The sequence below is a fragment of the Seriola lalandi genome, unplaced genomic scaffold, assembly GCF_002814215.2.
Source record: "Seriola lalandi dorsalis isolate HSWRI2012SDOR001 ecotype SW California unplaced genomic scaffold, Sedor1 jcf7180002054609, whole genome shotgun sequence".
NCBI classification, from domain to species: Eukaryota; Metazoa; Chordata; class Actinopteri; order Carangiformes; family Carangidae; genus Seriola; species Seriola lalandi.
Window position 1 is genome coordinate 1,483,372 of NW_019525162.1, and position 16,033 is coordinate 1,499,404.

Consider the following 16,033-nt stretch of genomic DNA (forward strand, 5'->3'; position numbering starts at 1 on the left):
TGTAGTGTCAGCTAACATGCAAAGAGTTGCAAAATTTTGCTGCGCTTCGACCCTGTTTGTTAGGAGGTCAAACATCCCTTACATTTTTTTGTTGAGGAAATTTTATTTCATATATCCACCTTTAGGAAAGTATGCAAGAACTGTAGGGCATTTGGTTGTTATAGTTTCAACCTTTAGGATTCAGAGATTTTAACCACCGTGTGCAGACTATACCCACAGGATTCAGTTGTTTCATGTTTCACTGGCAGAGGCAACGAACTATGCCTGCTGGCAGCTGCAGCCTCCTGGCAGCTGGTTCATTCTGCTCAGCACAGGGTTAATTATATCCAGCTTCACTGCCCAGCACATAGAGACACACTTTTAGCTGTCCAAATCACAGCGGCAGTGATGCTCACAGCAGCCCTGACTGTGAGTCACCTGTTTTGTTCGCTGAGGTACTTCACTTTTGCTCCAGTCAGACCAGCGAGCGATGAGGAAAAGACTTGTGAGAGCGTGACACACCGCTGCACACATGACAGCAGAGCCAAAAGTGGCTCGCTGAAGAGGAACGAGCATGATGAATCACAGAGTGGATGACAGCCGGAGGTAAATTGGTAGTGGGCTATTTCTTTGAAGAGCTGGAATTTATTAGTTTTAAGTGAAAGAGATGGCTTTCCCTGCCGTTCGGTTACTGCATGTTCCTCCATGTGTTTCCGAGAAAAAAGAAGGAGTCAGCCAAAAGAAAGTGCCACATTAGACAATGAAGTTTTGTTCTGATTGATTATGTATAATGGCCACAAATCTGCTGAAAAGAGAGACGTACAACCAATAAAGCTCAGCCCTTATTCATCACCCTCTGTCTGATCTAATCCTGTTTCTCGAGTAAAATAAAGTCACCTTGGTTCCATTAAAGTACATCCTCTCATTTTGAAAACCGGTAGTAAAGCAAAGCCTCTCATCCCCCTCTGACTGGGTGGCCTTCTCTGTCTCAGTGCCACACCAGTTGGGGTTAAAGAGCATGACACACTCCAGCAGGCGAATAATCACCCGCAGCCAACAAGGATTCAAATAATCCACATCTCAGCACTGCTGACAAATAAACCCAGTACACACTGATGACCTGGTACCTTCACTGCTGTTGTTAAATTAAACTCATCCTCAGACTTCTCTTCTACCGCGAACAATGTTTAGTGCTCTAGGCGATTGTGGATGATTGTGGCTAAAATGCAACACAGATGCTGAGGCAGTGATGCTTTGGCTCTTTCCTCCTGCGAGACACTGAGCCAAAAGTTTGACCATCTGTTCCATGTTAGCTTAAGATATACAGGTTGCTATACTGTCATGCCTAGGCAAGGACTCTTTTGAAGTCAAATGAGGTAATAGAGACATTAAAACATTTTAGAAATCCATTAAGGTTATCAAATTTCACAACAAGGGGTCTGAGTCTTGCAAGCATCAGCCACAAGTTTATGTTTTCAGTCTTTTTCTGCCTGTATTACCTGCCACAGTGAAAAGCAAAAATGTAAAGATCATAACAATGTGCTTATACATTCTTACAAAGTGAAGTGTGCTGAAATTGCCTACAAATTTTTCAGAATTTCTAAGCTACTTCATAAGAGATAAGACAACACATGCTGTTGTACATTTTTACATAAACTCAAAAGCATCCTCTTTGAAAGCTGAAAAACACCAGCGAAACAGGAGACACCAGCTGCCATATGCAGACACCCCTTCAAAGAAAAAGAATTGATTTTCGGATGACCTTAAAGCAACATTCTCACTTTTCTGCACACACAAGTGACAGCTGAAGTGCAGGCAGACTCCAGCATCAGCTGCCATGGTCCATCCTCTGTGATCACTGGCCCCACAGGCTATTTTTTCCCAGTTTTCAATTTGAATAATTACGGGAAAATCTACTGCTTAAAAAGTATAACCCTGGGCACAGAATAAACAGATTGTAGGCAATGCCAAGAAAACAATTTGCCACACTCTGAAAGATGATATTCCATTTCGAATGGCTATTTACAAGGGGGGGAACGGGAGAGAAAATCTGTAAACTGCAGGTCAAAAGACTCTTATTTGACGGGAGTGCATCTGAGGGCAGGTAGCAGATAATCATATCTGTTTTTACAGTCTTTTACAGACTTTTTGCCTTCTGGTGATCAACAGTATAATGTACAAGACCTGGGGTTTGGACCTAGACACTATGGTAATGATGGCTAATACATTTTTTTTTAAACTGAAAGATAATTACCAAAATATCTTGTTGTAACTCTTTATCGCACATAGATATCATGAAACCATCTTTCAGTCAGCTGCTGGCCACAGTTTGTGTATTTGGTGAACACACATCACGTCGACCCCATTCATGACTGGATGTTTGCCTGTCTGAGCACATGTGGCCGACATGCACCTCTACATTGTTTCCATTTGGGAGCTATCAGAAAGAATGAACCCGATAACCACTGATTTACTGTTTGTGTGCCATACTTTGACATGGGTCTGTTTAACATCACAGTAGTTTATATAAAGTGAACACAGGGTTTTGCTAGGCAGTCAGAAAGCCTTCACATGGTAAGGCTGTATTTTTAATTGTGTAAATTTGAGACAAATCAGTTTTGAGAGAAAGAAGAGACAAAAAACAGTAGAAGTCAACAAAACTGATCATTTTTATTGACCTAATGTTACAGGTCCACTGTCACATCCTACAAAATGCAAACAAGTTTGTTCATACAAGCACTGCTTGTAATTGTCTCTACACAAACTATGGATCTTGATGCAGACTGATAAATGAACGACCCACTGACTATGGCAAAGTGGTTCCTCACAGACTCACAACCTATGTACAGCTTCAACACTCAATTACAAAAAGAAAGAATAAATAAAACATCACAAGGCCTTTCTTCTAATGGTTTTCAAGTTACTAAATTGTTCTCTGGCAAGCCTGCAATCCTTGTTCACATCCTGCCCCCTAGTGGCACAAACTAACTCCTAACCCTCACAAGAAACTGTACTCCACCATCACAGACAGGGAGTTAAGTTTCATGCTGTAAGAGCAGTTAAAGGTCACAGCCATGAAAATGACAGCTTGTCCTGCACGAGAAGAGGCCTCATCAACATTCCTAAAACATTACTCTGCTTGAAACAGTCGAACGTCAGGCCTGTGCTCCAACCACCGACACACTTGTGACAGGTAACAAACTGTTGATGTGCCCTGAAGCAAAGAAAAAGCAGATGCTCACTCAGACTGAAAGCGTTCCAGGAGACCACATAAATAGGAAACAGCATTTCAGCGATGAATACTCCAATCCAAGCCCTGATAGGCAGCAGCAGCAAATATGATTTTGATTTAAATACTTGGTTTTAACATCCAACACATTTGATAAAGCAACAAAGTGGACATTATACAGTTATGTATAATTATGTATAAATGCTACACAATTTAGTCATTCAGTATCCAGTCATACCTGAATAAATCTGAAATATTTGCCATTTAGCTTAAAAGCATCTGATGTACAAGATGTGCAGAACTGATTAGAAAAAACTGAAAAAAAGCTTTTATACGCATACAATAAAAATAAAACAAAAACTGCACCTCCTCCTCTCCCTTCAAAAAGTGATTATTCATGTATCTAAAAACAGTCAAACTGGATCCACCCAATGACACTGGGCTGATGTAGACCTGGGTGACAGGATATGATCGGACGTGACGTGAAATGGCTCACTATCCAGAGCATGCCATTTCAGTAAGATCTTTTGTTCCTGTACTTCTTGCATCCACAGTCAAACGTTAAGTTTTCCCAGATTTAAAGACCTGTTTGCATAAGATATTAACAGGAACTTAAACACTGCGGCTGTGATGTATGGCTTGAGGTTCTGTGGAAGGTGTGGAGGCATGTTCTGGGTATCTTTAATAAAAAGGTGTTTAAAAAAATATTTCTATATTGTGCTTCCAAGTGTTACTAAGATTTACCTCCATCCTGAAGGACACATACAGTAGTACATTGTTGATTTAACTCACAGAACAGGTAATGCTTAATCAAATCATAATGACATCTTTAGAAACCAAATGGCAACACGCTTCATGACCACCACTGTAAAAAAAAAAGTCAGTCAAATTCATTGCCAATGATACAGAGCAGCGGAATAAGTCCACTATGACTCCTTCTGTTGTTACTGGGTGCACACTCAGGATAGAGGGATAAAGCCAATGTCGGGTGCATCGCCCAGAATCAAGCCGGCCCGGCTCAGCGATGGCGAGGGAGAAGCCAGACGGAAGGCTGGGTTGATGGAGTGCAGCGAGTCCCTCTTGCTGCTTCTGCTGAACACAGGGCAAGGAGCGGCCACGGGCTCGTGGTCGTGCTGTTGTGAGCAGCCAGTGGAGGGTGAAGGCTCTGAGGAAGGTGCCGGCGTGCTGAAAACTTCCGGGCCAAGAGGGGTGGTCTTTGGGGGGCAAGGGGGACACAGGCCATGAAAGTCGGAGGAGTTAACCATCCTCTCCAGCACGTCCTTGGTGCTCTGAGTGCACTGTGTGCAGAGGAGAAAACAGAGAAGTCAGGAAAAAATGGGGCAACATCATGGGTTCACGTTATGAAAGGCCAAGCTGCAATGACAAAACAGTAAGACGGACATGTACAGAAAAATCTGAATGTGATTTAAAGGATTAGTTTGGAGCTCATCAAGCACAATGGAAGCAGTGATTGCACAAATGACAGCACTGTCAAAAGATTCAAATGAAGAAGCATGGAGGAAGTGAGTTAGATGCAGACAATGCAATTAGAAGGCAACCATATTAAACAAGAGTAAAGAAAGATTTTGATGTGTGTGGTGACACTGCTTCTTCCTGTGTTTCTTCTGGCTTTGATCAGAGTAGAAAGGGAGGTAGTTTATACAGACTTGTATTTGTTTGCATCACCATACATGCACAATAAAGCCCCAGATAAATGAGAAAAACATGTCATCTATCTACAGAGAAGACAAAGAGAAAAAATCATCAGCCCTCAAACACGAACTCCATCCAGCACTGAGTGAGTGAGCAAATGTTAATGAGAGAATGAATGAATGGTAGTGAAGCATGCACATTCAAATAAGACAGTGCACCCATCCACACCATCACTACAAACCAATCACAAAATCTGCCCTATCTGCGTTTGGCTTTATGCAAAAAATAAAATAACTTAGAAAAGAAATAACTGTTAAGATGACAGCAACTCCAAACCTAAACGGGTACAATATGAAAGATGAGACAATGAATGGCAAGTGAAGAGATGTTGTGATTGGTTTAACGTTCAACCCTACTCTTACCATCAACCGTCTACATGCAGCAGTGCCCTTCAGGCTGTGCAGGAAAAAGCAAAATCCTGACAGTTCTCCTCCTAGCAGGGTGGAATGGATACAGTACAACACTGAGTGTCAAATCTTTCATCCAGCGATTAACACAAATGCTCATAATAAATAAATCCAACTGTTCGCTAACTTATAAGTATTGAAATAAAAAGTTTAACCTCAGAAAATACAACTTTTTCCAAACATCTTAAAACCTGCAGTCAGGCACATGAAGACTTGATAAAATGAAAGTAAGTAAGTAAACTTAAAACAGAGACCAAAATCCCAAAATACAAAAATAATGTTTATTTAACACATAAAAAAAAAACACTTGTTATACTTTTTAGGTAAATAAAAGATGCACGCACAAATAGAAGTAAAAGTAGATTTTAGAAAGCTAATAATATACCTAAGATATTTGATATGTTGACATATTTAGACAAATGTATTCAAGGCATGTGACAAATGATCTGTGATAAAGTGCTGATGAATCCAATACAAAATGTGATCTGATACCATTTGCATGTCCTACTTAAAAAGTCCTTTGTGTGCATAAACCTTCACCACAACATACAAGCAAACTGAGAAGTACAATAACAGAGAGGTAGATACAGCAACATGTTGAATTCCTACAAGTGTAAGCAGACATAAACACAAACTCAAATTTCAAAAGGTGCGACAATTAACGTGTTTGCCGTCAACACAAAATGACCATAACATATCTGCAGCAGTCTGACAGGGGAACTCAGCAACTCAACAATGACTTACAGAAATGGTTAAATATTTGGCTGTTAAAACTCTCTGCCCACTTTCGTGCTGTTTTTAACTGCTCAGTGATGCCAAACAGTGTTACAAGTGGCTTCCAAGACATTTTGTTCCACAGCTAAAAGAATATATGACACAGCAGTATTACTTCAGCATGCTGCACGGTGATAAATTACCTCTTCAGCAGCTCGCATGTCAGCTATAATTAGCTACCTCAATCATTTCTACTGTGAATATTTGGCTTTATATTATGTTAGTCTCAAACCATCGTAAGCTGAGCCCTAGTAATGTTGTTCAAATGCAAACATAGACTACTTAATGGGCCATTCACTATAACAAATCCACAATCTTTTTCTTCCTGTTTGTATAGACAAAACATGTAAAATGTGTGACTTTCATGACAAAGATGCAAAGTACCGCATGACAGCAACTCTACTTGAGGTGCTGAATCTGGAGGTCTGGAGGATGAAGGAGTGGAAACACAGACTGTGGAGAAGGCACACAGGGGGGCAGGCTAACAACAACACAGGAGCTATGGGACATTCAGGACTTGGGAGGGACCACAAGCTGGTTCATCCTACCATGTGCGTGTCATTCTTGGCCGCAAAGAGTGGCAGCTCTATCTCCGAGGCAGAAGCAGCAGGGATCGCCTCATCGGGAGACAGGAAGCCTCTTCTGTCAATCAGACTAGAGAACAGAAGAGAAGATTATATTATGATGCATTTAAACGTGAACTCTACCTGCACTGTGACATATGCTATCGTCAAGGTTCATGAAGTGTTTTCACTGATACTGAGTAGAGGAAATGTTTGTAGAGCTGTTAACATGATTAGTGAGAGGCAGGCTGAACTGCAGAGTAACTAGAAGAAAAATGTGTGTAGGGATGATAAGGACTCCTGACATCAGCACTCACCTCGGGGGCATGGGGCCACATAATGTCACACAGCAGTTAGTTATGATGCTGTTGTAACTGTATGGATTCCCAGACTCCTCCGCACCCCTTTTACTTGACCAGGAACCCTTTATCTGCACAGTAAAGAAAGAGGGTATGCTGTCAGTCAGTGGATAAAATCTATTAATGAATTGAACGGTGTCATATGTTTAATACTTACATCTTCATTTGTTGTGAGGTTGGAGGCTACTAAGTATGTATGGAAGCCTGAGAGTCCCAGTATAGACCAGATGGAGAAGAAACAAATCACCAGCTCCACCACAGTAAGCGAGGAAGAGTCAAGGCATGATTACATCATCATTATCAATCATTACTTAGGACAGGTGACAATGAAAGCAACATGATTAACATCTATGATAATGGTGTCGAAGTTGTTTCCCTCTCACCATTACACAGAGAATTCAAATTCACTGAGATAAGTAGCCATATTTTACACTGTGGTGGGGGTGCTTTTTCTTTGCTTATTAGTTAAGTTAGCTTATGCCTCTACGTTATGACTTACTAAAATAGAAGTAGTTATGTAATGGTGTCATTTATTTAGACGTAGCATAGAATCAAGTACTTGCAAATATATAAAACGTCACATAACACGTGTGCTTATAATATGAACTCTTCACATTTTGACAAACCATTTTTAAAATCAGAACATTAAATATAAATGAAAATAGAATTACTCAAGTGAAATGCAAGTACCTCAAAACTGTATTCAAGGGCAATACTTGAGTAAGCATACGTTACATTCTACCACTGCAAATTTGTCATGCAGATGTAAACAAAAGGCTGTCCCACCATCATACTGTTGCTACTATTCCTACCTTCCAGTCAGAAACTCATTGGTTTACATTTGTTTCAGCTTGTTTAAGATATACTGTAGATAATCCATCACAGTGAACATGTTGTAAATTATGTTATTTATAAATTGGCTAAAAATGCCGTTATGACCTTTAATGCTTATGGTCACAGAGGATGCACAAAGTTTTAAATTCCAATATGAAAATGATGCAATAAGTTTCTAAAATAAAATCTAAAAGTCACCTGCTCTATGAGATAAGTAATGGAAAAAAACAGTCTTTGCACAAAGACTCCAACAGGAAGACATAATGTCATGCTCATCATGCACATCATTAGGAAATTAACCAACCCCTTGTCTGCGAATAACAACTCAAACCACTGTGTAGTCATGCCGTCTTTATCTGTCTAGTCACTGACATCATCACACAAGGACATGAGGCAGCAAACCTACTACTGGAAAGCCATCTGCCTAAAAGCACTGCTTTGCTGCATGCTAACTCTCTGATCCTATTAAGCGTGGGCTTAGGCTGAGGAGGAGTGGGAAATGCCTTGTCAACAGTGTAACTTGTGTTTGTTGTTGGCAGGAAATAAACTAATTCAAAAAGATCTCATCTATCTCATAAACAGGTTGACTACATGAAAATGTGGTATGTACAAAGGATATCTGGCAGGGCTCTCTTGAATGGCTTGAACGAGGCTTTTAACTACTTGAGAACCTGGAGGAAAAAAAAAAAGACATATCTCAAAAAAGTGGTTCTTGATAACATGACAGGAACATCATACAACTACTGAGTGATATCTGTGCCTTTTTGTAGAGTGAGAATACTTACGCAGAGTAATGTGTGTGATGACACAGCCAAATATGAAAGATGTCAGAAATGACAGAGAGATGATGAAGCTGTAGAAAAAGCGGTAATTGCGTTTGCCAACGCAGTTCCCCACCCATGGGCAGTGGTGATCAAATCGTTCTGAGGGTGAGAAAACAGTAAACATACCAAAGATTCAAGGCAAGTTTTATAATACAACAGCAGTAAGCCTCAAAATCTAACACACTGTACTGTATATTAAATTATTCATATCAGAAGCTGACGAAAAAGACAAGAGGTCCCCTAAGCCAGTCTACAAGACTGCGATCAGGGTGGATCCAGGCATAAGTGCTCTGTATTGGCTACTGTATATGGCCACTTAATTAGGTATACCTGTACAATTCAATGTCATGCAATACAACTGTTCTATCCACTTTGTTTAATTTTATGATGGGCACTCAGTTTTAGTGGACAATGTCATAGAGGTGTTATTCAATTATATGTTTTAACATCTACATTATAAACAGAGGTGATGTTGTACTGGACTGCGTTACATTGAGAGGTGCAACAACAACTATGACCTCAATGAAAAGGATGTAATTGGATTCACACATTTCTGATGTCACCAAAAGCTGAACACTATGAACTTTGGTAAAGCTAGAATTTATGGCAGAGCTGTTGTACTGGATTCCATCAGTTTATTCACATGTGCCTAATAAATTGGCCACTACAGTACTTATAAAAGGCAATCATTCCAGAGTGACGGGATATTAAGTTCCTCTTGGCAATGGTAATAAGTTTTTAGGTATAATTAGAGTAGTTGGAATAAGTGGTAACTTTAGAACGCATCCTTACCCACACAGTTGTCACACAGGCTGCAGTGGGAGGTCCGAGGGGGGCGGAACATTTTACAAGTGAAGCAGTATTTGAGTTTTACCACCTGCTGGTTGATGAGGATCTCCTTGGTACGCGGAGGGGGGCGATATGTAGAGGATCCTGAGGTATCTTGAAATGGAAAAGTACAAGTAGAAAGACTCAGTAAGACTTGAACATTTGATACATACCTTCACCCAAAAAGCAATCAAAAGTTATAATAAACGCCACATAAACACAAACAACCCTATGTCTGGCTTTTGTGCTCTTCAGTCATGATAGTTAGAATAAGCTGCTTAGGTGTTGGTCTACAGTTCAAAGACAAACACGTCCCTCGGAGATCCCCCATATGGCAAAGCTCCTTTACCCCATCTGTCCCACAGAAAGCATGCAATTCCAGGATGTGCCTTACCTATCTGTTTCTCTATGTCAGCAGCTTCATCTGGGGTGGCCCTAGGAAGGATGCCTGGGTCTGTAAAGCTGGTTCTCAGCAGGGAGATGACCACAAAAACAAAAAGCATCCCACCAATCACAGGTATGAAGATGGTCAGATGCTCCACCAGGAATGGGCAACTGTAAAAGAAGGAGATGAGCTCTTTTCAGTCAAAATCAACTTTACTCCTCCAGCATATTGTCACGATACTCCATTTAAAGCAAATGTGATAAGGCTAGATTCAGGGCCACCCTCCACATCACGTTAGCAAGAACCTTCAAAGTTGACTTACAAAGGGTCATTTGTAGTTACTCACTCGAATGCAAAGAAAAGGCCACAAGTGACAACAATAAGGCCCAGTGTCAGAGGAAGGACACCGCTCTGTCTGGCCAGCATGATCCGTCCATCGCAGAAAAACCTGTTCTTTCCTGGGAACACTTCCCATTTCCTCCGCGGCCGCTGCTCTTTCTTTTCGAGGTGGTTCTGTGCCGACGAGGGCGACACCGACAGCGCCCGGGGGTCGATCTGCTGGTACTCGCAGTTCTTCATCATGTAAACAGTATCCACACGGCTCGGAGGTAGCTAAAGACACACACGGAACTCGCTTTTTCTCGACGCGCTTTCGAGAGACAGTGCTCTCAAGATTCAGTCATTGTACATTTATATTTTTCCCGTTCGGTTAGCGTTCAGTTGCCCATCCTGAAAGCTAACGCCAGCTAGCTAGCGTACCAGCAAAGGCATTCTTCTCCGTAGTTGAGTTTAACGAGTTGGATCAATTCCCGAGTTGACTCAAGGTTAACTACCATCTTGGGTAGTTAAATTAAAGCTTTGCATAAATATTAGTGCTCATTTCGGTAAATTGTCTCGCCTTTTGTTAAGATTGCAACACAAGCAGACAGACAGGCTTTCGGGCAGCTCACGTTTCCTTTTTTTCTCTTCCCGTCAACCGATGTACGTCACGTCGTGAACGTTGACGTATCTCCGCTGATTTGTAAAGACACAAACACATCAGGTTTGAGAGGAGATGATATGTAGATCAGCGGCAAACAGCAGCGCCCGCACAGGGATAATCTTTGGATTGGCATAGGCAGCTCGAGGTATGTGCCTTCCCACATTGTTTAATGAAAGCCCATATAGATAATACACCAGTTCGTTGCAAACAATCAAAATAAGTTCATGCTGTTGTTCAGTTGCTGGCCTTCAGTATCATGGGAGAGATTTTTCTATGTACACATAGTGGATATTTTACAGGCTGATGAGAGTATTTAACAGACCCTTTGGGACTCCAGAGTTCCTAGGTAATTTGATTAACTCATAAATTATTCTCACTGGCTTGGAGCCGGTGTGATACTGGGTACTGCATACTGATACACTCCACTACCGAGGAAACTTTCTTTTTTCATAGTTGTAGAGTCATCTAAAATTCAGTTTCATCATTCTTAAATGATTGGCCTTAAGGTAGCAGTTCTGCTGACCTGTGTGCTAAGCATGGCAGGGATTAGGAAAAGCATTACATCATTGACTTCTCTGGCTTTTTATTTGTTTATTCATTTAATTATTTTAGGTTTAATGGAAGAGCTCATATTGAGAATTCTATGACATTTACCTGTTAACTATAGTTGAGATGGTTCAGGAAGAGTAGGTTCAGCTCCTCCTGTCCACATGTCAAAGTGTGCTTTTGCAAGACACTCCCAAATATTTTTCCAATAGTGATCACTTTCACACATCACTTTGCACGGTAGCTCGCTGCCATCATTGTGTGAGTGTGTGTGAATCAGTGAATGAGAGGTAAACTGTAGGGCATCATCAATACTGTAAAACCCTGTACAAATGCAATCCATTCATAGGACAAGGAACACTTTGTATACTTTCTGCAGACAGTCGGATTTGTCAATCTGGGATTTGTTTGTCTCACACTGAGGTTGCAATCTTTGTAAGCATGTGACCTTGGCAAATAAATGGTGACCCCTGCAAACACATACCACTGAAATCTGATCAGCTCTTTCTCAATTCCTATAGTCATCTTTTGTTTATGACAATTAGTAAAAGCTGGTTGCTCGCAGTATTCTATTCCACGTTTAGATCATTTGAACAAGTGAACTAGTAATGAGTCCTTGGGCGTTTGTGCTCTGTGTGCATGTCAACTGTCACATTATGCAGTCTTTTCAACCCTGTTATGGCACTTTTGGAACTCATAAGTGGGGAAGAGGAAGAAGTGTTCATCTGTTTAATTTGTTTGTTAAATTTATAGCAGAAGAATTTATTAGAATCAATTTAAGGGACGTGAAAGAAGAGAAATAGAGAAATAACTTGTGAGGTTACTGTTCCAGTTCATTTTTCTTTGTCATACTGAATCTGCTGTAAGAATTTTTGGATTGATAACATGTTCAGAAACTGTGTACAAACAGCCAAGGGGTCCAGTTAAAATGGTGATTTGGTGTTTTTAGTACAGATTTGCATCATAGAAACACTCTTTTGATGTTAGGGGCACCAAATTGTTTAATGCGTAACAGCAACCTCTGCTGGTTTCAAAGAGATGCCTGCAAGTATCATAAGTGGTAACTCTAGACTTGACAAGTTAGTGCCAGTTACAGCGCAGTAAAGGATCTGATTGGTAAGTAAACCACTAAAGAACACAAAACTGTTTATACACATCGTACAGACAGAAGGAGATAGAGAGAGAAAGAGAAAGATATGGTTGTGTGTGTGAAAAATCAACACACATCACATGTACCTATGTTTAAATTCATTCTTGTAGAGATTTATCACATTTAGTTTAATTTTAAATTCAAGGCTAACTTTCCAGTGCAACTTCAGCAACAAATGTTCTTCACAGCAAAACACATACGTGTCAGATTCATGTTTTGAGAAAGACATATCGTGTTTACATGAAAATAAAACTAAAGTGGGAAACCCTTTTACAGCAACAAAATCTTTATTTTTTTTTATCCACATCCGAAAGTCCCACACTATAACTTGGAATAATTTTTCCCAACATGCAGTGCAACATTTAACTGAGTAATTAAAATCTGAATGATTCAACAAGTACTCATCATAAAATAAAGAGGGTTTGTTTTTTTTTTACTTCAGTAAAGTTTCAGGTATATTGTACATTTCAGTTTATTCTCAAACAACTACAAACACATTTGACTAAGTTGTGCAAATCAGATTTGTTGACTACTACATGAATAAATCTGCATCAAAAATGTAATGTCAACAGGTTCTATGTAGAACTGGGAGACATTATCAAAATATCAGGCAAAGCATTATTTATTTTTTTTGTACCTTTCTTTGCTTTGGTTTTGTTTTCACCAAAAATAAAACAAAGTCATTTTGTTTTGTTTTTCTAAATGAATGGGACTTTGAAACATTTTGTATTCATGTATTATTCAATTTTCATGTCAATCTCTTTGTAATGCAATACTACAATGAACAATTTAACAATTACAGGCAGAAAAAATGACTATGGATGATGACATACTGCAAAAACACATATGTGGATTCATATGACTTAAAATATGATAAATCGCCCAGTCCTACATAGAAATATTGCATTTAAAGCTCAGAGTAATGTCTAAAGTCAAGTCCATGGCAAGAAGTTACAATGCAGTGCGAGTCCCAGCACCCAGTACGAGACGAAGTATCCCAGGATGCTCTGTGTGGTTGGTGAACAGGTTTTGAAATGTGGCAGCAGTGCAATGATGGGGTTTTGAGGTGTGTGCTTGCATCCATTTCTGGAATGTGTCTGTAGTTGTACGTTGGGGTTTGATGTTTTCCTTCGATGAAGAAGGGGCTCATTGAGGAGGAGAAGATGAGCACTTATCCAGAACGGCACAGGAGACGAGGAAGCCATGAATCTGGTTAGAACCTAGAAATGCAGAGTAAAATGAATGGGGATGAATGGAAATCAATAGTTGCTCCTCACAACCAGACAGTTTAAACGCTCCGCAAGAAGGTTATTTATATGATTTACTTACCTGCACATGCATGCACAATGTTCCAAACACCAGGAGGACTGTTGAATGTACAACATACACAAACACCCTTGGGTTGAAGAATCCTGGTGTGGGTTTGTAAAGCCCTTTAGTTGCACTTGTCTCCCAAAGTCCAAGTCTCAGACAAAGTTCTGAATTAGCTTGAAAATATGCATAAGCTGCCATTATGCCAAGGGTAGCCATAGGTAGAGCCAGAATAAAGTTCGGTATCTGCTTCAGCTCAAAGTAACGGAGGAAGCCCACGTCCCAATACACGTCCTGGATATGAGAATAAAGTAGGGGCAAGGGTCTCATGCACCAGAGGGGTGGTGGACCATTTTCATCTGGAACCCGGTAGCCCTTCCGTTCAGCCAGCGACAGAAGAGCAGGGTGGATCCGCTCCAGGGAGACGGATGGTGTGCAAAACGTCCTATACCCATAGTACTGGAAAGCACAAAAGGGAAGGGCAATAATTGCAGTTCCCAAGAGAGAGGTGAGCAGGAGTCGAATGATGGCCCAAATGTAGTGGAAGACTTTAATGTGGCCTTTAGTCGTTGTACGATAAACACGAATCTGAGAAATGGCATGGAGCGATGGAAGATACAGTAGAAATCCTATGTTGACAAGTCCATTGGATCGTGCTGCAGTGGCTATACTGAGGGCCAAGCAGGCTCGGAAGGTGAATCCTTTCTCCAGGAGGAACAGACCACCAAAAGTGAGGGCAGCAAACAGGCTCTCTGAGTATCCAGCAGTCATGAAAACATTGGCTGGTGTGATGCAGTAGAGAAGGCTGGAGAGCAGAGCAAGACGTCTGTCCTGCAGGACTATTCTACTAAGTGCGTGCAAGGCGACCACACTCAGCAGGAAGAGGGCACTGTTCCCCAGAGCAACGGCCACCAACAGACGCCCCCGCACACTCAGCCAGCAGCTCAGGGGCCACAGCAGTGTCTCTGCCAAGCCACGGAGTACTACGGGGTAGAGGGGGAAAAAAGCAAAGTTGTGCTCATACAGGTATCCTCTCTCAGCAATGAAGAGGAAGTGCTCTGCATCCCAGTGAGAAAGACCACCCAATAACCACTCCACTGCAGAGTCCAAGTACAGAGGCTCTTCTGTCCGCGGGGGCCTGAATGCATCAGCTTCGTGGTCAGGGATGGCAGCATTCAAGACAGCCTGAGGAGAAACATTTTATATTATTAAAATAGACCCTGTCACCGTAAGCAGAGTTTTGCAGTATAGACAAACAAGGCACACACAGGTGTACAGTCACTTGATAAGTAAGTCTGTGACTTACTTATCTCATACAGTATATTTTCCCCTGAGTGCTTTTCATTAGATACCACATACAGAAACATGTAAATGCCAAGACGATATGACTTAAACATTCGCGGGAAATGAAGCTTAAATGACGTTGTAACTACAAAGAGGGGACGCTAGGTAAGCAAATTGTATATTATCCAACTTGTCCAAAGCTTACCTGCAAGAACAGCGAGAGGCCCCTGGTGACTGTGGCAAACTCCAGAACTGCTCTGACATCCATGGTCATTGATGTGACGAACAAAATCTGAGAAAGCCGGTTATGACAGGCCTGAGCATTGTCGCTGCTACGAGGCAGTCACCGCTGGATTCGTCATAATGTCTATTAAACATAGCTAGCAGGGAAAAACCATTCAGCAAAATGAGATTCTGCGAGTATCTAGTTATCATTGGTCTGACAAATTTAGTAGAGGGTAAACACGGATTTTATTACGTAGCCACCCGTCGTCTAGCAGCATTTGTTTTCGCTCAGGTGCGATCTTTGTCTGCACATCCTCTCCTCCTGCAGTGGTCTGACTCGTTTTGACTGGCACTTTTCGCTTCCGGTGCAACTGCAAAATCCATTTCAAAATAAAAGCTCGTGAGCTAAGACGAAGACAATCCTTGTGTCGTTTCTCCTGCATGCACAATGAAGACATTTATTTTTGTAAAAGCTGTATGCGTTGTAGCAAAAAAAAAAAAAAAAAATCAGAATGATAGTTTGGCTTCTTCTTCAATTCCTAACCTTCTGCTTTGATCACATTGTAACGCTGTTCGTACAATGACGGATGTAAGTATTTTTTCCTCTCCAGCAGGCGGAGCTGCAGTCTCGTGGACTGTT

General features: G+C 41.0%; 2 protein-coding genes across 2 annotated transcripts; both read right to left on the reverse strand.

Moving 5' to 3' along the window:
• Positions 1-2,630: 2,630 nt before the first annotated feature.
• zdhhc18a (zDHHC palmitoyltransferase 18a) lies at positions 2,631-10,864 on the reverse strand. Its single transcript, XM_023419728.2, has 9 exons — positions 10,242-10,864; positions 9,905-10,065; positions 9,475-9,624; positions 8,644-8,781; positions 8,478-8,529; positions 7,182-7,284; positions 6,983-7,095; positions 6,651-6,756; positions 2,631-4,506 (listed from the first exon to the last, which is right to left on the reverse strand). The coding sequence occupies exons 1-9, from the start codon at positions 10,475-10,477 to the stop codon at positions 4,168-4,170; spliced, it is 1,398 nt and encodes a 465-aa protein (XP_023275496.1). The 5' UTR covers positions 10,478-10,864; the 3' UTR covers positions 2,631-4,167.
• A 1,977-nt stretch (positions 10,865-12,841) lies between these two features.
• Positions 12,842-15,798, reverse strand: pigv (phosphatidylinositol glycan anchor biosynthesis, class V). Its single transcript, XM_023419813.2, has 3 exons — positions 15,374-15,798; positions 13,903-15,069; positions 12,842-13,793 (listed from the first exon to the last, which is right to left on the reverse strand). The coding sequence occupies exons 1-3, from the start codon at positions 15,440-15,442 to the stop codon at positions 13,506-13,508; spliced, it is 1,524 nt and encodes a 507-aa protein (XP_023275581.1). The 5' UTR covers positions 15,443-15,798; the 3' UTR covers positions 12,842-13,505.
• Positions 15,799-16,033: the final 235 nt, after the last annotated feature.